The sequence below is a fragment of the Trichoderma reesei genome (genome assembly GCF_000167675.1).
Source record: "Trichoderma reesei QM6a unplaced genomic scaffold TRIREscaffold_26, whole genome shotgun sequence".
In the NCBI taxonomy this organism is placed as follows: Eukaryota; Fungi; Ascomycota; class Sordariomycetes; order Hypocreales; family Hypocreaceae; genus Trichoderma; species Trichoderma reesei.
In genome coordinates this window covers 110,249-135,929 of record NW_006711173.1, presented here as the reverse complement: position 1 = coordinate 135,929, position 25,681 = coordinate 110,249, and the positions used below count along the sequence as shown (strand labels likewise).

Here is a 25,681-nt window from a genome sequence, read left to right as displayed (position 1 = left end):
TGCCCAAGGAGGTACCTGGCACTTGATGCCGGTGGACAATGTTGTGTACCCAAGGTACCTAATGGAGCTGCTGGTGCTACTACCCTAGGTAAGGTAGTCTGGTAGCCTACCAAGTACCAGGTCAGCACACTACTCGGTACCAGGTTGGTAGATGATTATTTCCGCCTTGGGTGTAAGTGCGCAGCTATACTACACTTCGGCAAAGGACGCAAAGCTACCTATCCTCGAAGAGTCTCGTCATGTGAGGTCGATCAGCAAATGAGGGCTGGTCGATGCGTCTATCCGATTCTTTGCTGGAGGCTCGGGACTGTGAGGCATTCGAAGATCTCACGGGTCTCGAGGCCTCTGCTGTACTAGGTAGGCCGGCACCCGGTGGAAGTTGCAGGAAATAGTACCTGAAGAGTATGTACACACACGCCAACGGCAATGCCTCTGTAAGGCACCAGACCATTCGATGACAGCGGCCAAGGCGCTCTGCTGATAGGCCCTGGAGCCGGATTCCTCTACTGCACATGCATCCGGTGCCTTTTTTCTATGAGGTCCATGGTACCAGACAGCACGTGTCAGGTATGTAGGTATGTAGGTATGTGCCTAAGGTACCTTGCCTTATATCTTGCCGTAACAACTGATATCCACGGAGGAATCAAAGGCTCTCTGCATGCATTTGATATCGACGTCTCTCCCGCTCCGGCTACGCAGCAAACAGGCCCATGCTCTGCTCATCGTCTGTCTGATCCATGACGCATCTCGTTCCCAATTGGCACCATTCTGATTTCCGCTTCTTCTTTTCTTCCCTCGCGAGCCTCAAGAAGCACGCCTTTTCCATGACTGCTGACTGATGTGTTGAGGTCCCTTATCGATTGTCGCCTGTCGCGGCTGCGCTGGTTGATCCCTCAGGCATCCAGTCGCACTACCCCCAATTCCACATTTGTTAGCTCAGAGCATCACCGCCCTGGCGTCACCTCAGACAACAACAAACTCCAAGCTCACCTCACGGCTCCATGTTTTCTCTCTTCTCTCCGCCGCCTTTCGACTCGCCCCCTCCGCTCTTTTCTCCACGCCCTCTCTCTCTGCTCCCTCTCTTCTCGCTCCCTGTTCTCTCTTTTGCCAGGCCCAAACGATCGCCCTAATGCTAGCCGCAGAGCATCGGACCCGTCCTTGGTGCCAGCTTGCCAGCCAGCATCCCCTCTCTTCCAGGGGTCTGTCGCTATCCGCTCGCTCTTGTTTGCCTTGAAGCTCCACCTGTGGCATGCATATTCGTACCGCCACCGCGCTGCGGGTACGGCTGATTAGTGTAGCAGGCCGGCAGGGCATGGCTTGCCCCAGGTGCGTGTGTGCCTGCAACTGCATGTGTGGGATGGTCCGCCATGGCATGGCATGTCATGGACATGGCTTGGCTTGGCCTGGTCTGGCAGTCGGCTGGCATTTCATCAACCAACAGGTACGTGCTGGCTGCAGCTGCAGGTCGAGGGCGGAGGTGTTTCTCGTACTGTATGTGCGACGTGTGCTGTCTTCTGCGTGGCCGACAAGACGTGGGACCATGATGTGGCTCTCCAAAGCCGTTGCCCCTCCCTCCACCATCAGCAACAAGCAGCAGGGGAAGATTAGCACGGCCATGCATCCAGTCCTCGAGTTGTCGCAGAGCTCATGTTGGCTGCCGTGCCTGAGACGCAGCCGACCATGGCGAAGCCCGCCAAAGAGCGCCACTCGCTAGTCTTGAGCTGCTGGTCCCTTAGCTCCCTCTGTCGCCTGTCAATGCAGAAACGGCCGTCGTCGGCTTGGACTGACTGCATCCAACCAACAAGCTCGTGGCTGACTGGCCGGCTATGGTATGCAGGCTGCTGTGCTGTGCTCAAAATGCCCTTGAAAGTCGTACAAGGCAATGGTTGAGAGGTGGTTTCTGACCAAGTGACGATAGCAACGAGCCATCACGACGCCGGTGCGATTTCATTCCTCTCGGCCTCGCTCTCGGCATCCCAAGGGTCGTCGCCGGCGCTCTAGTCCCGCACCGTTGAGGAACCACGTGCCACGACCCTCTCACGAAGTTGACAATTGCACTCGTCTGGTGACAAGTACTGTGCTGTACTCGTACGCGCGCAACCTGCTGGTGAGCACGCTTCGAGATGGCGGTGTGCTTAGGTTTCGACACCCGTCATAGAGAAGCCATGGAGGTGTGGTAATATCGAGGCGACAACTTCGTCCGGGGGGTTCTTCGACCGAGACAAGTGGATTCGCTGCAGAACCCGCAGCGAAGAGTCGCGCCCTACACCTGAGGTCATCCCGATTCGAGTAGAGTGCCACGATAGTGACGAGAGGCATCCAGACTCTCGACAATTCGCTCTGCTCGACTTCGGCTGGTGCTTCTTTGGTTCTTAGTGTCGGCCATTCGATCTCAACCTGCATCATGACGCCATGTTTCCTCGTCAAAAAGTCAAAAAGTCCCGACACTCTGGATGTGGCATGTCGCCTACAGGTTGTTGATGCTGACCCCGTGCGTTCGGCTGGCGAGCCTCGTCGCCAGTGTCTGGCTGCCTGTGCAGGCTTACCCATTGTCAAATCGCCATACACTGGTCTCCCGGCTTCGGAGTCTCGGCGTCATCTCGTGGAGCAAGAGGCTCTTTCCACGGCTCCCTCCGACCGTTTGCCATTGCCTGTTGGCTTTCTCCCTGTGATTCTTCCACTCTTCCCGGCCTTCTTGGGGCTGAACCCCTCCATCCGGTCTATTTCACGTGGTCGTCTGTTCAATAGGCGTCGACCGATGCTCCGTGGTGGCATGCTGTGCTGCTGTACTATTTTCGATCGATCATTAGCTGTTTAATTGCAACAAATAAGCGGCTTCTTGAACAGTCGAGACTCTGGGGCAATGAGGGAACGCCACTACAGTATGTAGCTGGAGTCGGAAACCAACACATCCTCCGATGCATTATCTAATCCTGACCAGCCGCCTTTTTCATCACTCACAAACTCATACTCACACGCGTGGTCTATTGGTCTCTTTTCTCGATGCCACTGGACGGGATTGGCGGCCAATGTCCTGGTCTCACCACCTTCGCCTCCAATACGCTGCGTCGGGTTAAGCAGGGCAACAATGAGGTTCTCGATCAACTCGCTCGTTTTCAATTTTGGCTTATTCCTTCCGGTCCAAGCCAGTCAGGAGGTCCGCTTCTCTTTCACTTGCTTCGAACGATAGGAGCACAGGAGACTCGAAGGTGGTCGCGATCTGCTTTCAGATTGTGACCACTCGGTTTGGCAGCTGAAGCTCGGAGGGAATGCAGAGGATCGCTAGTCATGATGATTCTGATTTCGCCAGGGAACACTCCGTACTACCTACTAGTATCAGACTTGCAAACCCGGAGCTGGTCATGGGGCGCCTGCTCTACTAGGGAACCCTCAGCTCCTCAGGAAAGCCCATGTCTCGTGAATCACATTCTGAGGTGGAGGACTTGAGTGGGCCAAGTCCGAGAGTTCGGCCATGCTCCCCCCACGCCATCTGCCGCTTGTTATCGACTCCGACGGGCATTGAGGTCCTGGGCAAAGCGCATTCGGCCTGTGATGGAGTAACGAGAGGCTCGAGTTCTCGTCTTCGTACCTGTACATCACGCTCGCGCTTGCACATTCGCACAAGATCCACACAGCTCGCAGGGCCTGCTGTCATTGCGCATGCACCATTTGCGTCTGGTGGCCGATACTGCTGCTCCCATTTGCTGGATAGGGCTGGCGTCATTCACCGGTCAGCGTCTTTTAGATTGACCGGTCAAGGGAAAGATCCGTTGCCAAACCCAAGGATTCATGCAGAGCGCAACGTGCAGCACCGCGTGACCTTGCTCACATTTTCGCAACCGCCGAACTAGATTACGAGGCGCTGGTTTCGACACACAAGTGGGCGCCTGCGGTGACATTGAACATTGGTCGCACCCTTGGCCACAAGTATGTACAAGACGAAGAGGGGGAATCAGCGCCGCGGGAGTCGTCCTTTCGGCGCTTTGCCTCCGCAAGGACCTTGACGAGACAAGCGGATTTGGGAAGTCAACCGAAGCCTCCATGTCAGGGTTGGGCACGGGTTGGGATGCGGGTTGGGATACGATTGCATACAGCCTGCCGTCCGGCACTCTATCCATTACACGTTGTTTCCTTTTTCCCCCCTCTTCTGAAGATGTTCTCTCCGTATGAGGCTTAGGGCAGAGGAGAAGCCTGCTCGAGATGTGCAGGCAGACAAGCTGCCCTCACTTGGAAGCCATCATTGAGAAGCGAGGCGGGCAAGCTGACATCAGTCCATCGGGCACCATGGAGGTTGAAGCCCAACGAACGAGTAATTATCCCGCCAAGCAACGCTGGAATCAGTTGAAACACCCTGGCCAGCGCAACCACACCTTGGACGGCCAACGCCCCCAATGGCCGAGCAGGGTCACAGTTCGGGTCCGACCGACGCGAAATCTGCCTCAACTGCATTTCCAGGTCCAAGGCCGAAAGAGAGCGAGGGCAAGGATATCATTCCGGATCCTCTAGGGATCAAGTCAACCTTTTCCTTCGGAACGATGACCCACTGTCAGCAGTCATGGCAGATCCCAGAGTTCAGCTCTCTGGGATGTTGGAAACACTGGCATGGGTATGTGCCGCCCCTCGAATTAAATCAACCGCCCGCTATCTTGCCCTTTGTTTGCTTTTTCCTATGCCCGTGTGTGATTTCATTAGTCCCAATAGTTCCATCTGCTTGTCCGACACCGTATACATCGTCATCATGTCCTCGTATATTCCAGCCACTCAGAGCGAGCTTCGTTTCCCGTCGCTTGATATCAACAGAGCAAAGTCAAGAGCGCTACCCACAAGTTGAAATGTATAAAAAGCAAAAAAAGAAAGCTAACCCTGCCTGCTCTCTCAGGCCAAACCAAGGGAACCAACCACCAGGTTCTGGTAGCGCAAAAGACAAAGTTAGTGTGTATGGGGGGGGGGGGGGAAGCAGGATGGGTACCGTGACATCGGGTGCCAGGAGACGGACAGTGATGGACCGATCCACCCAGTGGGATGGCGTCGAGACTAGACAAGGCGCGGACTCGGGGACAGCCGCTGGCGTGGAGACGGCATCTTGGCCAGCCTCACCGACTCGTTTGCGACTCCGCTTGGGCTAGCGGATTGCTCGTTTGGCGCCTGTCGCTGCTCTTCCTCTTCCTGTCGGGCATGATCCTCTGGGAGGCGTCGCGTTTGTTGCTGTTGTTGGGACGCACTTTGAGACCGATCGACCGGATTGACCTCGTTCCGAAGCCCAAGTGAAGACCGGCAGCGAATCGTCTTGCCCATCACATGTGAACCGTTCCGCTGGCAGATCCCTGCACATTCATTTCCCCCCTCTTCCCTCCTTCCTTCGCCCGATGTTTCCTTACCACCCGATGCCCTCCATGGAAGTGGAAGTGAGGGTTGGTGCTGGTGCTGGGACATTGTACTCATACCTGTCTATGCGTTGGGCGTTTATGAGCCTTGCCAGATGAGTTGGGGCAAGGAAAAAGGATTTGTTCTCTTACTCACGTCATGAAGTAATGCTTGACGGTGGCCTTGTGGCGCTCCAACCCGTCACGACGCGCGAATCGGCGCTTCTTGGGAGGATTCGGACAGCCAGGCACGTCACACCGCCAAGGCTTGCGATGTTTGTTACAATGTTGCCTGCATGATGGAAATTTAGCAAACCTGCTTGCCGAAAGCACATGGCGCACATCCTTCTTCCAATCTGTCTTCGACGGCGGGCCCTTTTCGCCCCCTCAGGGGCTAGTGGTCAGACGAGGTAGGGAGAACCTGGGGACAGGCAAGCAACGGGACGCAGTTGGACGGCTCGTCGCCATGCGCTGGATGGGGAATGATGACTACATACGCAAAAGATGAGTTACGGTCGAAGAGTACCAGGTTTCCCTGCTTGTCGACCCCGCCCTTGTCGCAGTGATGGCCCCGGGGGCAGTAGTATTTTCCTTTGCCTCGTTGCTTTAGGGCCTTCATGTTGATACCCGCAAACTGGTTTTCATCCGAGTAGTCGTCCGAGTCATCCTGCTCGATCGGGGTTGCCGCGGTCGGCGTTGCGTCTGATGCCGGCGTTGCTACGGATATCGGGGATTCTGCTGCTGGCGGCGTTGCTGCCGATTCAGACGTCGCTGCCGATACCGATGCTGCTGCTATTACCGCTGTCGCCGGCGGTGGTATTGTCACCATGGGCGTCGAAGTCAGCAATGGCTTTGCTGCGGTTTCCCCCCTCACTGCAGCCTTTGATAACGGTGGCTTTGCGGGAGTCGGTGGCTGTCTCGGCGCTGCGTTGTTGGATGGCGCCGCTCCCGCGCAATCTGCGCCGTCTGATAGGATAGGCGGCAATAAGAGCGACGAAGCCGGCGGTAAGAGCGGCAGTGGCGGCAGCGGCGGATGTGGCGTCGAGGCCAGTCGTTCACGGGGCGCTGCGGCAGCATCGGGAAGCTGCTTGCGACGTTTGGGTGCGTGCGAGAGCTCATCGGGCTCATCTGGCACAGTCTGAGGCTCAGACGTTGTCACCGGTGAGGTCACCGATGGGGCCACGGATGGGGAGCCGTCGTGTGACGCAGGAGACGCTCGTGAGCAAGGCGGGCTCGGCCTCCTGTGGCCTCTAATCCTCCAGACGGCCTGAACATCCCGCGAGTACTTCTCCGCCAGATCGCGCATCTGGCTGCATGTCATGACCATTATGTGGTTAGTCTTGTTCTGCATGAAACCTTTCAGGCTGACAAAAAAAAAAATCGAGAACCGAGGGTCAAGAAGAGGTGGAAGGGACATATGGGCGCATACCGAAGACGGCTCAGCGTGACGTCCATTGACACAGACGCAGACAGATCTGCAACCCGCGTATCTGCCTTGGACTTTTGTAAGATTTGAAGCGTGACAAGGTCGATGTGAGGTCCTTGTATAAGGCTTTGGATAAGACAAGACCATATCATTGCGGTCCGGGCCAGGTAGTCACCCATCTCGGTCACCAACGCCGCGACATCTTGTTGTGCTGCCGGGCATGACTCTGACGGCGACGGGTCTGAGGAAGAGAAAGCAACGCCAGTGGCTTCCTGGACTCTAAGAGCAGCTTGCTCAAGGTGTGTTAGGACCAGGCTTTCCAAAGCCTCGGTGACAGGCGACGCAGCGAGCCCGGCGGCGAAGACATTTGTGGCTCTAGGCGGCGGCATAGTGTGAGCTGGCACTATTACAGGACTTTTTCCAGCGTCTGGATAAGAAACGGCGGCGGCTCTAGCCTGGGTTATACTCGGCACTCTGGCGACGGGAGCGGACGGTCTAGTTGCCGGGACGGGGTTTCTCTCTTTTCTTGTTTCTCTCTCGTCCCGAGGCCCTCCCCTATCAGGCCATGAGGCTGATGTGAAACCTATCCTCCTCCCCGATCCCCAAATCTAGCGTTGACGACGATTGATTGAGCCGATCGGTTGCTCACAAATCGCCCCGCTTCCAGCTGGCAGAGACTTACTTCACTCGCCAACAGTCCTGCCCGTATACTCTGGAAGCAGTACCACTTTGACGGACAGCAACTGGCAGTGGGATTCAAACGGGATAGGAGATGGCTGAGTCTTGGAGCAAACAGCCTCGCCACGGTTGGTCGAGTGGGTCGCAACCAAAGGGATGGAACGAGAAGCAGCAGCAGCAGCAGCAGCAGCAGCAGCAGAATTCAGCCAGTCTCGTGGTGACTGACGACCCTGTGACGGCTGAGACAGGGAAGTGAACTAATAAGGGAACAGAAAGCCGCGGTGAGTCTTCGAGGTCCAGGCCAAGTGGGCAAAACGGCCGTCGTGCGTGTCCTTTTTTAGTGAACGCTTCAGCAGTCCCACTGAGCAAGTGAGGCTCTCCCAATATGGGAGGGGGGGATGGGGAGGATGAATAATCACGGGGCGATGGGGTCTCCCATGTCTGTCTCTCTTGTTTTGGGGCGGGCTTGCGACGGGGAGCGATCAGGGGCCTTGATTCGGCTGAAATTAGTGGCCACTGCGGTGCTGATATGCTTATGATTGGCGCGACGATGGCCACCCTGCCTTGGGAGGGCGGGCAAAGGATCGCGAGGCCAATCGACTGGGGTTGTGCTACCCACCCGACTCCGCAGCGAGTGAGTCTGCGAGAGGAAAACAGGGAAAGAGGAGGAGAGTGAGGAGTGAGAAGAAGGAGGCGGGAGATGCCCGTACTGGAGATAAGACTGGATACCAGACGACGAAAAGCGAGGTTGAAGAGACCCAGCAATTAGACGGAAACAGAGACGTATAAGACCAGGAACAGCAGAAGGCCCAAGGGGGCTAGAAGAGAGATCCGGGATGCCAGAAGCCGTAGACGGCTGTGCGACGGGATCAAGCTTCACGGCGTCACAGACGGACAAGCGCCCCTTTTGAGCCTGGAGAGAAGGCAAAGCAACGGGATGGACGCCTTGGGTCGGTTCTTCGGCCAAGTTCACGTCGCCTGAGAGGCTTGGCCCGCGCTGGAACTGGACCGCCGATTGGCTGCGACGGCTGAGGCCACAAGGAGAGGGACGGACGAGAGAAGAGACAACAACATCGGCAGTACCTCGCGCCTTGTACTTGCATCGTATTACAACCTTGCCTCGACAGAGCATCACACGGCATCACACGGCTTCAACTGCACCTGCTACGAGTACTACGCAATACGTACGGGCGAGCAGGTACTGTACTGCAACTGTATTCTGCACGTTGCAGATTAGAGCTGCCGTGAGCTGGCCACGCTAAGGCAGCGAAAGCCTCGACCCCTGCACACCGGTATGCGAGCCGTGCCTCCATGTGCGTTTGGCCACGGCTGGATTGGCTGCTCGTCGATCATCTGGAGCCCTCCAGAAGCACCAGCTGCAGCAAGCAAATCCCTTCCTCGCAGGGTCCCCTCTCAGAGGCGCAGTCTCGATGCATCGTCCCCACTCGGTGAGGCAGGCCCCCCTGGCCCCGATCACGAGCACCCTGGTCGGGCAGCGCGATCGTGAGGCTCCAGAAGGCACCATGCCGCCGGAAGCATCACGTTGGTGCAGAAACCGGGGCTTTGTACTGTACATGGGCCCCCAAGCAAAAGAGATTATGGCCATCTCCAGTTCCAAGGGCCGGGTCATGCCCATGCTGGCACCCTCTTTGGGGAGACGCTCTGCATCTAGGCGTAACAGAGTTGACGACCGAAAAACAAATACGTCGAATAAGATGAACGCCGCTGAACTTGCGAAGTATTGCTGTCCCTCCTCTCGGATACATAAAGGATTCAGCGACGAGTTCACGCGTTGCCCCGGGGGCCCGACACTCGAGATTCTGCCCTCGAACTGGAACCACAAAAGTACAGCTACCGCCTGCCCGGATTGCGAGTAACGCCCGCTCTCGTATGACCAGTAGTGATATCGCGACGCTTCACACGGCGTTCTTCCAATCTGCTAATTGCTCGTTGCTCGACCACGTACCTATTCTTTATTAGCCCTGGATCCCTCTGGGTCCTCTTATGCGGCTATTCTCCCAAGCGGAGCTTCGTGGGTAAGTGCCAGTCTTCTCTCGTACCAGTTGATGCCGACACGGGGTCCTTGGTGTCTTGTCCAGTGGATTCTAGCTCCTCTCCGTCGGCTGTCCCCTTTATCTCTGGGCTCTGTGCTCCCCTCACGAGAGAGAAAAGAGAGAATACGTGTGCGACTCTGCGAGGGAGAAAAAGTTTTCTTCTCTTCTTGTCCTCCTCCGCCGTCCCGGGCTCCCTTGTTCTCTCTTCTCTCCCCTCTTCTCCTCTCCCCTCTTTCCTCTTCGCCACTCCCAACTTTTCCCTCTTGTTGCCTCCTCTCGGCAGATCAGGTCAGACCCCAGATCAACGCGGCTGGCTCGGATCCAGAGCTCAAGCTGGCCGCTGCAGATTTCTCCTGAGCCCCTCACGCGTTGTTTTCTCTTTTCTCGTCTTACCCCTACCCACCCCCAAGCCGAGCAAGCATCAGGCCGCCACCCCTCGGCCGATTCTGTACTCCATTCCATATTGGACGAACCGCTCTGCTGGTACGAGTGCCGTATCGTATCTGATCTCTGGCGCCTTAGTCTCACCGCTAGGTATTGCGCTGTCGAGTCAGTCCCTGTGTATTAATTGTGTCGAAAGCTCTCCCGAGCTGCACGCACTTAATCCGCTGCCACTATACACGCACGCCGCCTGGTACGTGTCCAACCTGCTTACCTACCTACCGTCGCCCAATGCCCAGTGTTAGGTGCACCCGCCCTGCCTAAGATACTGTCTGCAGGCAGCGTCTCAGACCTGCCCTCTCCCTATCCACTGCCCTGAGGTGCTCTGCCGATGACCAGCCTCAGACTCCCTCCAGGCACTGTTGTCTTGATGCTCGGATCTCACTGCATGCCTCGCTGTGGAGGTCGGAGCTCTGGGCACCTTTGCCGAATATTCCCCCCCTCAGACCCCCCCCTCACCCCACACACACGCGAGGTCTCATACACGATTTCACCCACTTACACAAGACAACATGCCGTGAAGGTCACCCTGCTCACTCTTTGCAAGCCAACGACAGCAGGGAATCCTTGATCGCTAGAAGTCCAGGGATCCTTCTGGATTGACTCAGCTGGTCCCGTTTGTGGATGAAACAGCCGCTTCTGCTCATCTTGCAATTAGCTGGAACAGCACGTCGTCTACTCGAGAGACCACTGCCGGCCGGTAATTGGCGTGCGGTTCGGCTCTATATCCGTGCATGGTCCACTGCCTGCCAGCGCCTGTTCAGGCTCAGTGACACCCACACCCCGGCCCGTGTGTGCATGTGTGCGCGTGTTACTGTCCCGCCGCCTGTGAGCCCACCGTTGCCGAGCCTGGCGTGAATCTGCTTGACCGAGGCGCTCCAGATCCTCGTTGCCACGCGACGCTGGCCTCATTCGCTTCGTCTAAGCGCCTGGCTCGACTCGCACAGATGGGAGATTCGCTGGATCAAGGGCGTCCGGCCAAGCGCATCAAGCTGGCGCCACACCCGCAGCCCTCGCATCCGCACTCGGTCTCCTATTCCCACCCTCACCATCAGCAGCGGCTGATTCGGCCTGCGCCGTCCAATACGCCCGTCGTCCCTGCAGCGGCGGCGGCGGCTGTGGCTCACACTTGGGTCCACGTCCTCCCTCCGCCCCGTGGCGGCCGCCGGGTTCGACGCCGGGTCCGCAGTCGCGGGGGCCGCGCCGCTCCCAGCTCCGAGACACGCCGGCCAGAGGCGGGCCTTGAGCCAGGCTCGTCTCCGGCCTCGACCGCGTCTACGTCTACGTCCTCGCTCACCTCATCATCGACGCTGCCATGGCCACCCCCTGAGCCAGCCCCGACAATGGCAGCGGCAGTAGAAACGACAATGGAGACGGCACTGATGTCTCTGGATGCTGCAGGTAAGTGAGCTTCGGGCAAATGCCGCATTACATGCATCGTCTGTCACATGTTCTCCAGCGTGGAGTTTCACCCTGCCCTGTCTTACTTGCCTAAGCACGGGCCTGGCCCTGTTGCTGTCTCTCACAATCCGGCGCTTTCCTCTTCGTGGAAATTTTGTGTCCAGCAGAAGGAGAAAGGAACACGAGACTGCTGCGCGTCACTCCCTTCCCCTCAAAAGGCACAGTCTTGGACAGGGTTACACTTGACTGCCATTCCATCATTTCATCCATCCTGCTATTCATCCTGCCCAGTCGTGCAACTTGAGCTCGCCTCGTCTTATCATCCTCTGTGCTTGCACTCAGAACTCACTCATACTTGCGGACTTTGTGTCCAGGCCACAGCCAGCTCGTGGAACACAAGACACGTTTTTATGCTTCAACGTAGAAGAGTGGCTAACGACGAATGCAGCACCGCTGGCCACGGAGATTGATCTCACCCAGTCAGATCACGAGACTTTGAGCAATTCAGTCTCGCCTGAACAACAACCCGGTTCGCCACAGGTGGATTTGGTCGCCGTCACTAATCCCGATCGTATCCTGCCATCTGACACTGAACATATACACCGCCGCCACAAGACTCAAGTTCAGTCTAGAACTACATCGCATGGATTTGTCAGTCCGTTCAAGGACTGCATAGCAACATTCGGGAAGCAGGCCGCCCCTCGATTCCCCCGCCCCAGGGATGGCAGAGTCAATTCGTACATCAAATTCAACTGGCCGTCGCGGAGACCGCAGGACGGTCGGTCTTCTTCCGTGTCAGCTGCCGCGCGGCCCGGTGATGCCGGCGAAGAGGACGAAGTAGAGGAGATCGTCAGACCTTCAACTCAGTCATCCTCGACGTTGGCAAATTCCAGTCGCCATCCGAATGACTACGCAAACCAAGCGTCTCACGAAATCACTTCGCGATCGTCCAACCCGCTGAAGCGATCCGAGCGCTCATGGTCCTTCTCGGACACCTCATCGCCCCCTGCGCTATCAGGATACACTGCCACATCTCCCTACGCTCGTCCATGGAGCCATGGCTGGGGTAGTAGCCACTCCTCCATGAGTTCTCCCCAGATGTTACCGACGCATTTTGGGCTGGTTTCCAGAATGGATAAGATGGATAGAAAGCTTTGGTCATTCTGTACGTTTGAAAAATCCCCAACCGCTCGCCAAACATTGCACATCTCTCCTGCTCTTTCCGTCACCATTTCATACATGAATACATGGTATAATGTCGCTATTCAGAGTGCGCGTCCTAACTTTTGACACAGATATCGGGAATTGGTGCCCCGGCCGGAGCGTTCTGGGCAAAACAAACCTGTGGCTGCAAGACTTTGCTGCCATGGAGGGAAGCGAGGGAGTCTTGTGCGCGATACAAAGCCTCGCCGGCATTTACGTGTATGATTATCAGCCGATGGAAGAGATCAGTAGGCGGATCAATCATCGATTTGCCCTGGCCGAGGCCCGTCTGAGTCACCTGTTGTCCAGGGCAGATCTCAGTGTTGACGAAGCCAGCGAGCTGATCACGATTGCCTCTATCCTATCTATGCAAGATGTAAGTGGCCTTTTCAGCCGCATCTTGGACACCACCAGTCGAACGCTTGCCAAACCACTGACTCGCCCCTGTTTGTAGATTGTCCTGACTGAGCGCCGTCGTAAACGGCCTTATACTCCGCGGTGGCTCGAGGGATTCAAGCAAAGCGAATACTTCCTTGAGACCATTGACGAAGGGTCCCGGTTTTGGTCAAAGTCCAACGTCCAGCTCTCCTCTCTTCGCATCTCCCAGTCCATCATTGTCGGCAGGGCCGTCGTTCTTTCGCAGCTCATGGCCACGCTACCTCACCCATCGACCTTTGATCCCGAGAGGGAAGCTGCTCGCTTTGGCTGGCTTCTCTACGGTAACATGCAGGATATGTATGAGATCCACGGCGGATGCGGCTTTTCAAAGAAACTGCTTCACTCCTTCAGCCAGATTACATACTGCTCCGCGCGGCTCTATCAGGATCCCGAGAGCTCCGTCATTCCGCTCACTGCAAAGTTCCTGCTGTCGGAGCTGCTGGACATGAGGCAATGGAGTAGTGCGCCCAATTCAAACCCCTGGGATGTTGCCAAGACCCAGCCGCAAACTATTGAAATGGTCCGCGCCGCTCAGGAGGGCTATGTCATTGACAGCGCAAGCTCCATGACAGAGGTGACTGCTGAAGCTTGGAGAATTGCAGCCATTGTCTACTTGCAGTGCCGTGCTTTGAGGTAAGATGCACCAAGTACCACTATACAAGTTCCAACATACTGACACTTCCTTTATAGAATCCCTCGGAATCACCCCGAGGTGTTGGCCAACCTCAATGATCTTGCCAAATGCATCAACATCATGCCCACCTCTGGCTACAACTTCACCGCCCAAGCCCCTCTTTTCCCGGTTTTCCTTCTCGGAATGCTGGCTACCGTCCCTGAGCACGTTGCCGTTGCTCAGAACTGGTTCGAAAGGGTCACCAGTACGCCAGTCAGAAGTGTACGTCTTTACCCCATGTTACTCTGGATTACTCTTGCCATACAATATACTGACTGAAGCTGTTCCGCAGAGTGTGCCTCCTCTCTATGACGCTTTGAAGCGCATTTGGATGTGGATTGATACAGAGCCCACCTTGAGGCCGCCAGTCAACGGAAGGCTAGATGAGGAAGTCGGAAAACGGCTTCCATGGTGGGAACATCTCGTTCAACGCGTTCAAGAAAATGAGATGGAGATCCTGTGCCTGACCTGAAACCAGCAATGATATTACTTGCTTTCCTCAAAGCGAAAAACCCTAACTGATGGATCCCATTCACAATTCCACTCTAGCCCGGATGATGCCCCCTTTCCCCGTCTTCCCCGCAAAGCCCAAGATTACGGCGCAAGCAATGAAGAAGAATAGCAGAACCAACGACGACGTTCCAGAGCATAACAGCTGGCCTATTACAAGATTAGCCCTGATACGGCGCTATCTCCATCATCTTTTTGGTCCAACTCCCCCTTCGTTTTGAGAAGATACTGCCCTGGAAAGAATATGCCTGTTAGCGAGGAAGCAGTCGAAAGGGACGAAACAAGGCGTCGCGGCATCCGACTTACGAAACTCGGAGTTGGGTGCTTGCCAGACACTGATCACACTCAGTCCCGCCTTATGGCACATGAGTCGAACGCTCTCCTCCCCGTACTTGTGAGAGTCGAACCAGTCTAGCTCTTCGCCCTTCTTGAACGTCCGGCCAAGCTTGTGGATGGTGACGTCCTTGTTGGCGCGAAAGAAGAATCGGTGCCGAGTCGTTGGCTTGTCTTCGAGCTGCGCCATGAAGTCCCAGTCTTGCTCCCGGAACCAGTCCTCCCCAATCGCCTTGTTCACCTGTTCAAAACCGTGGAGGAAGAACTTCCGGTACAGATCGTCTCGCGAGTGGTAGGCTGCCCAGATCTTGTCCCTGTCCTGGGGCAGTAGGTGGCCGTCCATTCCCACCAAGAGGAGATCGTTGGGCCGGAGCGCTTTGGCCCAGTACTTGAGGTGGTTCAGGGCTTCGGGCCAGGGGTCGTTGCAAAGCACGGAGCCCAAGGAGAGAAACAGCCTCTGGCTCTTGATGCCCTGGACATACGTCATTCCGTCCTGGAATGTCCCCCACAAACCTGCGCAGGTTACCTTGGCATCCGGTGCCGCATGCTTGTCGAGCAAGTAGCCCACGCTATGCTCCAAGGATGCTTTCGAGATGTCGAGGGCCAAGTAGGTGGCCTCTAGCTGCGCCTGTTCGAAACACGCCAACAGATGCTCTACCTTGCGGGTGTCACTGGATCATCACGTACAACTGTTAGCTCTCTCTGGCAAAGGCTCTTTGAGGGTTTTCTCGTCAGACCTACCCAACCCCCAGATCGATCAAGGTTGCTCCAGGCTGGAGTCGCTTCGCAAGCTCGCTTCCGTGGGCATCGAAGAGCGCGATCTCGTCGTGCGTCTGATAGAATTCAGGCGTGAAGATTATCTCGTTCCATATGGGCAGTCCGACGTCGGTATACAGAAGCTCGTCTGGAAGCGTTGGCTTTGCATTGGGGCCATAGACGGCAGTGAGAACCCTCGAAAGCCTCTCTCCAATGTCCTCATGCATTCGGCTTCCGCCAATGTCCAGCACATCGCCATGTCCAGGGATCTGGTGCTGCGAGGCCATGCTGCGCGGCTGATACGTGGCGAATATGGACAATCTGGATCTGGGAGATGATATGGAAGTGCAGTGTCTCTCACTGCGGCCTGACGCCTGGCTCTGGATCAACAGTCGTTATGCTGGGATGACGACGACCCTTATATACCGAGGCTACGACAGCAGAAGCTCGACGATGCGTTGGCCGCTGATGTGATTCAATGCAGTACTCTGCTGCGTGAATGGATGAGGATGGGAGAGCAGAATCGGAAACAATGTTTCAATCAGAGATGAAGAATACGCAAGGGGGGCCAACTCTGCACGTCAGGTATAGAGATCCAGTCTGCCCATCTCCTATCCCATCGCGCGGAAGACAGAGCGAGCAGTGATAGAGCTGCTCTGCGGCGATACTCGCCCGCGCTTGATTTTTCCTGTCGCACGCCGCATGCTGCACACCCTACATCCACCCACCGGCCTGCCAGGTCTCCGTGTGCGCGCATAGGTACATGCGTGCTTAGCCAGGACGGCCACAATAGGATAGGGTGCTGTCAAGGATAACCTGGGAAGACGACAGCCTCGAAGCCTACAAACAGTTGGTACGAGTGCACGGCATCGCAGCAAACGACGGCAGCCAGCCGGAGGGCTCTGAGAACCCCTCCGAGTCCACCTGCGGTGATGAGGCGAACATTAGGGTCCCGGCCGGGGTATGCCCGGATGGGGTTGGCCTCACATTAGCCCGCCTGCAAATGGAGGACAGGGGGGTGTGCCACTGCACCCAAAGCCCCTGTCAGAACGAGCCACCGCTATAAGGATCATAGAAGGGGTGGGAGGGGGACGCTACCAGGCTCCAGGACTGCATTGGAGGGGGACGTCTTACTTCGTACTTGTAGTATATGATGCCGCTGTGCTGCACCAGGATGGAGACTGTCGCATCGCCCATTGACTCCATCTCCTGCGGCTTCGGTCCATCATCGACGGGGAGAGAAGAGGAAAGAAGAGGAGACACTCACGGAGCCACGTCCGAGGCAGTCGCATTGGTTTCTCGAGGCGATTATCGAGCTTTCAAATGTCTGCACCGCCGCAAGTCCGCCAGCGCATACATGCAATCGCAAAGCGTACCTCCATCACCGCTCGACACCGAAGGATCCCTCGACTAAGGGGAATTGTGAAGAGCGTCGGACACCCCCATTGTTGCGCCACCACGTGTCGCTACCATGCGAAGCACTTGTGAGCATCTGCGGGCATACGTGTGTAAACGAGGCACAGCTTCATGTTGCGATGTCGTCGCTGCTGGTCATGGATAAATAAATCAGGCTGGCTTATGCAGGCGGCCTTGTGTGTCGTCGTTTCCTCCCAGGGAGCATGGATGTCCTAAGCGGAGATCGAGAGATGGTGGCTTGGAGGCGTCCTCGTCTTCGGCGCGGGCCGAGTGAAGGCTAGTATCTAGTATTACTATATCCGTTACAATTCACGATCATGTCTAACACCCTTGTGATACGCTGCTCGCACATACCTTGAGCTATCCAATGGTGGCGATGAGCAGCCGCCTCCCTGCACATGTCGCTTCGAGTTCCCTGACTGGCCGCCGCAGACGAGAGACTTCGTCCCCTTCAACTTGGACAGACGGTGATGCAGAACATTCCGTTTGACGCCCAGCTTCTCAGACCCGCTCTGTACGCTCGGAATCCAGGACGCGACTCTTCGTCCTTGGACAAGCAGCTCCTCGAGTGGAGCAGCTAATCTGGATGCGAATCAGTCTGAAATGCGCAAAAGGGTGGCGTGGGCTAGTCGAAACGCTCGATTGGGCATACGGCCCGAGTGGGAAGATGTGGACGGCGGGAGTTCGTGACGGCCAGCTCGATCTCGATCTCGACTTCTCCTGGCCCAGAACATCGCTAGGCCGCGTATAAGACGGCATGTGAGAAGTCCATATTGCGGCCAGCCCTGCAGGCAATTACTACCACCTGCAGCCGCCGTGCCAGCAGGTATGAAGTACGACTACAACTACTCAGTTTCAGTATCAACTCGAGCATACCAGCGCTTGCTGCGTGACGTACCAGGACATCTGCCAATGGACCATAACAACCCCTGAAGACCCATCCTTCCACACACAGAGAGTCATCAGTACTCCTAGTACTAGGCGCTTTGTACGAAGGACGGAGGAGAACAGCCGGAGTCATGCTCGCCAGTTGCTGTCCGTAGCGATTGAATGGATAAGGCTCGATCCACCACTTTGGTTCCGGCTCGTTCAGCACACCCCACGGCCCCTGCATCGTTGCAATCTTGCGCGTGCCTCAGCATGGGGTAGCAACGGGGGTTGTGATGGATATGGCTGTTAGTACTGTGAGGAGGATCTCCATACTAGCAGTCTTCCTATTGCATGGGGTTTCGCTGACAGGCACTCCGCACACAAGACCGCCGAAAGCCGTTCAATACGAGTACATTTGTGTACAAGCAGAAACAGATGCTCGTGCGAGTCGTGCAGCCGTTGCTCCAAGGCACTGTGGCTGTCCTTTTTGGCTGCTGTGTCGCCTGTCATGGTCGTACTCTGATCTAGGGAGAGCACGCGGAAGCGCTTTTCTCATCCGGTCGAATGCTACGTCACACACGGCCGGCCGGAAGCATATACGAAGACGGACGAGCCTTCGTGGGGGCTGTCTGCGATTTCAGGTCGTACCAGATTCCTACATTTTCGCCCGAATCCGACCATCGATCGTGACACAAGTATCGACCCAAGCGACCTGAAGCGCGGTGGCTGCGATGCCGGCAGTTTTTGGCTGTGGGGTTACATCAAGCTGGGACCCTTATTTGGACTGCATACCTACTCGTACAGGTATACTTGGCTGTAGGAGGTATAGTAGAGACGACCTTCCATGTGGGACGATGCCATTTTGATATGGCCTTGAACCGAATATAGCAACTGTATAAGCAGTTCAGCCAGACCATTCGCACGTACTACCCAGTTTTTCGGAACGACAACAGCTTGCCGGCACAAGTGGCTTTGCTCGTACCTTCTGACTGTTGACTCAACTTCATGTCTCTGCCTGTCAATGTCGCAAGCACAAGTACGAGTGACCCCGTCTGAAGAAACATAACGGCTAGCGCTGAGCAGGGTGATGAGGTTATCCCTCTTTGAACCCCGAGTCCCATTAGCCCATGTGACGAGTAGCAAAGGTCGCGGTGGAGTCCGCGCTTGCAATGGCAGACGAATATGACAGATGATCATCCGGTGTGAAGTCAGTACCGAAGCTCGTCACAGCATGCAGAAGCATCAGCTCTGGAGCCATCAGTGTAATGCTACACCAACTCATGCGGCTCATAACTGAGCAGGCCTGCGAGGTACGACCATGCTCCGTACGAAGTATTCGGCGGCCTGTCTGGCCAATAGGCGCCGGAGGTCCGTCAGGAGGGTGTCAGGCTGTCCTCCGTTCTCCGTGTGGGAAACCCCTTGCGGCATCCAGCCAGGTCAACCGCACCAGCAATACTTGGTACCTGTCATTGCAAGCTTTGATGCTCAGCGCTGACTGCATAATGACCTGAGAACAGACTGGCAGCTCCGAATAGGGGCAGATTGCTGCTGGTCAGTATATGCAGCTAGTATCTGGAAGCACGGAGCAGCTTTCCGGGGCATGTCGGGGAGCCCTGGCAATCGAGATGTGTCTGGCTCTGAGTCAGTCAACTACTCACTTGAACAGCAGCTGACTTGTTTTCCTGTACATGCATACAAGTAGCCGTGTCTGGAGGCAAACCGTGCTCACGAAACCTTAGCTGTGAGCGGGTTGCGAGTAACCTACCCAGGGTCAAGAGGTTTGCCGCCTTCCGCGAACACAACAGCCTGCTGTATGCTTCGTACTTCGTACTTCAGACTGTTACAGTTTCCAGGGGCCAGAACGGAACAGAACGAGCCGGCGGGAAACGGCATGCTATGGCTCTCGCAATTGGCCGCCTGGCCCCTGTTGAGACTCCCAAAAGGCATTGCTGTACGAAGTACGAAACTCGGGCTCGCACCCTGCTTGCCAAGCAGTCGAGCTGCTGTCGTGCTTACTCCGTATTGATCTCTTGTCGCTTTGTATCTCGAATCGACGGTACCTAGAGGACGCGAAAGGGTGTGGTGCTCGATGATGTGACTGGGCGCTCCAGCTTGGTGGCTGGTTCCATCGCCGAGGCTTTCGAGTCTGTGGGAACACTCCACCAAGATTTTCACATGGCATGGTCACCGTCCGCAGCGCCAGCAGGATGCCCTTGTTGGTCGATTTGCCGTTGTGATCCCGGCCGAATTGGTCGAAGAAGCACGGCGAGAAGACGAGGAACAGGAGCTGGAGCTGGAGCTTCCAGCAGTCTCGCCGGCACGTGCCCACGTACTTGCCATCAGCTACGGAACGCTCCTGCTCACGTTGGAGGCTCTACCGAGCAAGAACGTGAGAATGAGTGTCCAGCACACCTGCCTCGCATAAAGCTGTCAATCCTTCCACCGGTTTCTATGGATCCTTTGGGCTGTGCCTGCCTCCAAAGTTCTCAACCACAGCAGGAGGTGAGTCGGTACCCCACTGACACGCGACTGCCAGAGCGCCCGCTGAGGACGTGGAAGTACAGGCGTCGAGTACGGCACTCGGGGAACTTGTACCTGCACCATTCAAGGCTCTGGGAAGCCGATGTATCTCACAACCGCCCGTGTGACAGCTCATGGCGTCTCTACCTCTCGACTGCGTACCTTCCCAGGCCCGGATACTTGTGCAGCACGAGTAACTGCCGAGTCCTCCCTCCTGTCGTCATCATCACGATTGTCACAGTCGTTGTTCGACTTCTCCTCCTTATCTTCCTCGCCTGCTTCGTGCAAATCTCCTACTGCCTTGCTGTTTCATCGCCAAACACTTGCGTGCCCCTGACCAACAACGGTTCAGCCGTCTCGAGGTGATGCTTGTGCCAGCTTCTCCTATCGCCAACCGCCGTCGCCCTTTGCTCGACCTCCAGCTCGCTTTGTGTCTTCCGGACAAGTACTGCCGTCTGAATCGACCTCATCCTAGTGCAAATGAGCAACAGAATGGCCATCACCGACCCACATGAGCGACGTTGCGGCAAGTACACGTCAGATCCGCATGTGCATTCAGCGGCCGGGCGCGGAATTAACAAGATCGCCAAATGGCTCGCAGTCGTTGATGGGCGACGGCTGCCATCAGTTCCGTACAGACACTGCTTCTGACACTCGGTCTCCAGGGATGTCCCACCTCGCGCTCTCGGGCCACCTAAACGGGTCTGCTCGCAACTCCTCTTTGTGTATGGAGCTACTTCGTACCTTACGGGCATGACCCTGTTCCAAGCGCAAGCATCGAACGGTAGTACGGGTCGGGCGAGCACGACTAGAGCTCTGTGATACTATTGCCGCTCCTTGTACTATTTCTTCCTAACATGGGATCCTCTATGCATACCCTCCAGGTTGGTTTACAGTCACTCGCAACTGGGTCTACAAGCACGACCTAGTAGTATGTGCGACGAGTCGAGAACAGATACGTACATATCGTACGAGACGCGGTGGACCAGGGCCGCTTCTGCCACAGCTTCCCCTGAAGAGCCAGGGGCTATCGGGGCTGCATCTTTCCCGCGGAACATTGCTCAAGATGGAGGTGGCTGGTTATATCGCTTCGCTCACAGCCTCTTGGCAACAGGAAATGAACCGCGAGAGCATTCTCCTGCGGCAGACCAAGACTTGTTCTTCCGGAGAGCAGACTATGCAGAGCTTTCTTCGCCATACAAGCATGGAGCCCGGGCACAGTTGACAGTGGGCCCGTCAATACAATGGCAATGCCGCATCCATGTTTGGGAATACCCGGTTGATACAGCCGCCAACCACGACGGAGCATGAAGCGGGAGGCATGAGGCACTCCCAGGAGTAGTCACGGCATCTGAAGAGAGGAGCTACCTGTAGGTTGTTTTCCGCACACTCCTTGAGACTTGGGCCTTGGAAGACCCCCTCCTTGAATCATCAAACAATCATCACAGGCAACAGCACAACAGGCTCCATCCCTAGTACCTCTAGCGCCGTCAAAGGCAACGAAATCCTCTTCCAGCCCCAGCCTGCCACTATTTTGCGCATAGCATAGCCTCCTCCGTTCTCTTCAACTGCGGGAAGACCCGAGCGGCGGAGATCCCTGAACGGCGACGATTTGGCCCCACGAGCGTTGCTTGCAGACCGAACTGCCATCGAAATGTGACTTGCCTGGTCGATTCGATTCGATTCGCGAGAGAGAGCTCAGCTTCTGCCATCCTGAGCTCACATAGGGTTCAGATCCGTGGCGGGGGTTCTTTCATGCCGAACCTTGACAACGTCACAGCCAGACGACAGAAACTGGACAACTTCCTTGCAACTTCGTCGAGAGTTAGTCGTACATCCTCACGTTAGCGTCCCCGTTCATGCCCCCAGTCGATCCCAGAGTGGACACAAGACGACAGGTGCTACTGTACAAAAGGTGCTGTGAAGCGCTGGGAGTGCGAAACAAAATGTGAGTAAAGCCCGTCCCTCGGCCAATGGATACCTCCTGGGATGCCATCTGCATATCAACTTTTCATCAGATATGGGGCCGCTGGGACACCCACTTCCCGAATTTTAAATTGTGCGTTTGCCTTTTTCACGATCGTGCAGCACGATCCCCTTCTGCTAGAACTTTTGCCAGCTGCCCAAGCCCTGTTGACCAAAGACGTGCAGTACACTGATCTCATAAGGCAGAAATACTCCCAGGGGTAGGGAGGGCGCCCCGGTCACCGTTACCCAAAGAGTTGCGCCGCGCTCAGCCCCTCATTGCCGCTCACTCATCTGACCTTCCGAACAGTAGTTCCGTGGATTTCACGGAGAGTTCTCTCGTGGATCTTTCAAACAAGATATTCGTAGGGTACAGAGGCGATCGTATCAGTAAGTCTTGTGGAGGTCCAGTTGTTGTTGTTGTTGTTGCCAAGCAAGATGTCTCCGAGACCCCCTAAAGCGACCCTGACATTTTCTACTTCAAGCATGGCTTTGGCGCGGGTTGTCTTCAAGCTGCTGTCTTGAGATGCCCGCGTTCGTACCAGCTCAACGCAAGCCTATGAAGAGAGCTCCTTGCCGCTGACTCGCATCCGCTTCGTGTTGTGTTGGTAGAGTGACTTGTCATGCATGCTTGGCCGCTGGAGTTTGTCCTCGCCGTTGATGAGTGACAACTTGGTAGTTGAAGTGGGGAGTCATAGATACACAAACTAACAGACCTCCATGGTTGGTGATATTGCTGGCTCAAAATTCTCAAACGAGTGTAAATTCCATCATATTGAGCACGCGGCGGGAATGACAGTCCGGCAGCCAATGTGCCAAACGTTTTCCGTGTGCCGCCGTCTCCTGATCACGGTATACCAAGGCCGATGTCGCTACATGCATATCAACCAGAAGAGTATGAGATGGAGCCTGACGATGCAACAAGCTCGCAAGTTGTGGAACTATCTGCTCAAAAGACTTGGTGCGTATTGATGCAACTAGCATTATTCATGAGAAACCTCGGTATGTGAATCCATCAGCACTTGGATATGAGACGTCACAAGTATTTCGTCGACTGACGACACGTTTCCTAGCAGAACAAAGCCGCACGCTTGCCCGTAGAGGCCAGCGAGGGAATGGCCTCTGGAAGATGCCATCTAACAAGTCACGCAACGCTACGTGTAAGTACGACGAGATGAGGACTTAGAAGATGACCAAGCTCTAATCATTCCTATATTTAAAGCGCAATCTCGATCTGGCCTGTAGGTGGTTGCAGCTGATTGAATTAACACTCCATCCCATGGGGAGCGAATTGGCATTCATGCAGCCTGCCTGTCATGGCTTGAATCCATGCAAGCCGGCCATATTCCGACAGGCCGCTGAGGTTGGTGCTTACTCTTTCGTCCTCGTACACCGAATCGGTGGCTGCTACTGCATATGCGTAGGTACACCCCTCAAGCACAGCTGCAGGCTTAGGCATGCAATGTCTCAGAGAACAGCTCACAAAAGGCATACTTTACAGCTCCAGGCGTCCTGGAGCTGTACTCTGCGACTGCTTCGTACTCAGCATTACATACCTACTTGCGTCGCCCGGCTTTCTACGCCGTTCCCTTCGCGGTTGATATCACATGGGGGGGGCCCCCTGAGATCTGCACGTTGGCCGCTGTTGCGGATATAATAGTGGCTATAACATCTTCACAGGGCATGGGTAAGAAAAACGTGGCACAAGTTGACAGCCAGGGCTCTGATGCTCGCGGCCCTTGAATTTGCGGAGGCACCCAAATCCACAGCACGTCATCCCATTCCGCTTTCTGTGCGTACGTCTCATGCACCAAGGCGTTGACAGGTGGAGGAGCGGTACTGGCGCACTAACGCAGTTTGCATGAACCCCGAGCCGGAGTCACCTGGATGCCCATTCATTCATCTACCTGGTACTCCTATGCCAAGTGCGAGTATAACATGTCGCCTTTATGTACTCCATGCATCCAGGAGGGGGGGCTGAGAAGGGTCCTCTATGCTTCGTACAGGCAAGTTTATCTACTACGAACCTCGCTTACACGATGGAGCGGAGTGTGCCAACAAAAAGTGGTGAGTGAGGATGTGCAAGCTATCCTCATTGGATATCCGCCCCCCTAGCACTAGATGTTTGGACGGATTGTCCAAGAGCAGCACTTGTCACATTATGACAGCTGACTGCTGCGGATTAGACCAAGCAAAAAGAGTGGTGGGTTCGTCATGCACGGGTCACGTCCGTCCACCCCCTTCCTTATTTGGAGAGACGGCGGCTTGGGACGAGGGATTTGACAGCAGTGGGATGCGATTCTCAATTGCTATGGAATCTCCATCTCGGCCGATTCTGCTGTCGGCTCTCCCTACCTGATATCGATCGTGGCGTGTGTGCGCATTTCTGCAGTGCAGCAGCAACCTCGTCCCAGCATGGCATTACCCATTCGAGATGGCCTCATCAGGCACGATGTGAGAGACGATGCCTGTTTGTAGCATCCATCATCATCCCCTTTTCGGCATATCACTGTCTCGATTCTCTGATTGCCAGGGACCCCTTGGCTGTATCATTTCTGTGCTCCTTTATTTAGTTTTTTTTCCTCTCTGTTTTATGCCATCCTCGGTGACGCAGCGGGTGTTCTCTCGGACCTGTTATGCGCGACCAAAAAAAGTAGCCACGAGAGCCACATCGTTGAGTCATGCGTGACACCACGAGTCCGCGATACTGTCTGGCAGCCAACGATGCAGCAAAACAAGAGCGATACGGGTTGGTTGTTAGTCGTTGGACGGTGGTTTGTGACGTCGCACTTTGACTGCAGACATGCATTACCCCGAAGCGTCGTGTAGCTGATGAGATGTTAGCTGCAAGATTTGCTTTGCTTAGCACAGATCTGGACGACTCTGCGTCTTTGGCTTGATGTCGCCGTGTGTCATTGAGTCCTTGACGTGGGATGTGCCTTGCTTTGGTGGATTGGGGTTTCAGAGTGCCTAGGTAGCCTTGACTTGCAGCCGCCGATTGGATAACCCCTAGGTATGAAAAGGGGTTGGATATGGCCTGTTTGTCTTCGCTTGGGATGATGATGCTACTGCTCCCTGTTAAGGCATCGTGCAGAGTTTGAGAGGCTACCTCGCGAGTCATGAAGATTGATGTATACATGATGGCCTGTCAACCATAGACCTAGCGAATCCCTACTCTAATGTTATGTTGCATTTGTGTTGTGAGCTTGAACATACTACATCAGGCATTAGCTAGGTAGTCATAGTCACGCAATCATACACATGGAGAAGAGCCAAAGTGTTGTGCTCTATGTCTTGTCTTTGTATTGTTCTGTCTTATACCCATTTCGCCTATACTTTTGATATTTGTTGAATATCTCTGCAGTATCTTCAATATCTGTTGAAGATCTATCGCTCAAGCCTATCTTATCAAGCCTTTCGCGACTAATTCTTTCTTTTTACTCGAGGTTTGAAAGGGGATAGGACTCAGAGAGAGATGAGTAAGGCAAAGGAAAAGGATAATCATGGCAGTATGCAAAAAGAAAAACAGTAAAGAGAGCCAGTTTTACTGGAAGTCAGGAGTTCATCTGGCCTGGCCCAGCGTTCTGATTGCATGACGGTCACCGCCCTCTGTGTGTCATTCTTTAAAACAGGT

General features: G+C 55.4%; 3 protein-coding genes across 3 annotated transcripts; 1 reads left to right on the top strand and 2 right to left on the bottom strand.

The window, feature by feature from the left end:
• Positions 1-5,757: 5,757 nt before the first annotated feature.
• Positions 5,758-7,494, bottom strand: TRIREDRAFT_81623 (uncharacterized protein; the record flags this gene model as incomplete). Its single annotated transcript, XM_006968781.1, has 3 exons — positions 6,793-7,494; positions 6,578-6,673; positions 5,758-6,232 (listed from the first exon to the last, which is right to left on the bottom strand). Exons 1-3 carry the CDS (start codon positions 7,176-7,178, stop codon positions 5,758-5,760), a joined length of 957 nt encoding a protein of 318 aa, XP_006968843.1. The 5' UTR covers positions 7,179-7,494.
• Positions 7,495-12,011: 4,517 nt separating this feature from the next.
• Positions 12,012-14,149, top strand: TRIREDRAFT_68706 (uncharacterized protein; the record flags this gene model as incomplete). Its single annotated transcript, XM_006968829.1, has 5 exons — positions 12,012-12,528; positions 12,659-12,942; positions 13,021-13,637; positions 13,695-13,899; positions 13,970-14,149. Coding segments are annotated over 5 exons (1,803 nt in total), but the record flags the coding sequence as incomplete, so codon positions are not given.
• A 191-nt stretch (positions 14,150-14,340) lies between these two features.
• On the bottom strand, positions 14,341-15,858 carry TRIREDRAFT_23238 (uncharacterized protein; the record flags this gene model as incomplete). The annotated part of the gene is made up of 3 exons (XM_006968758.1): positions 15,262-15,858; positions 14,494-15,191; positions 14,341-14,420 (listed from the first exon to the last, which is right to left on the bottom strand). The coding sequence occupies exons 1-3, from the start codon at positions 15,561-15,563 to the stop codon at positions 14,341-14,343; spliced, it is 1,080 nt and encodes a 359-aa protein (XP_006968820.1). The 5' UTR covers positions 15,564-15,858.
• Positions 15,859-25,681: the final 9,823 nt, after the last annotated feature.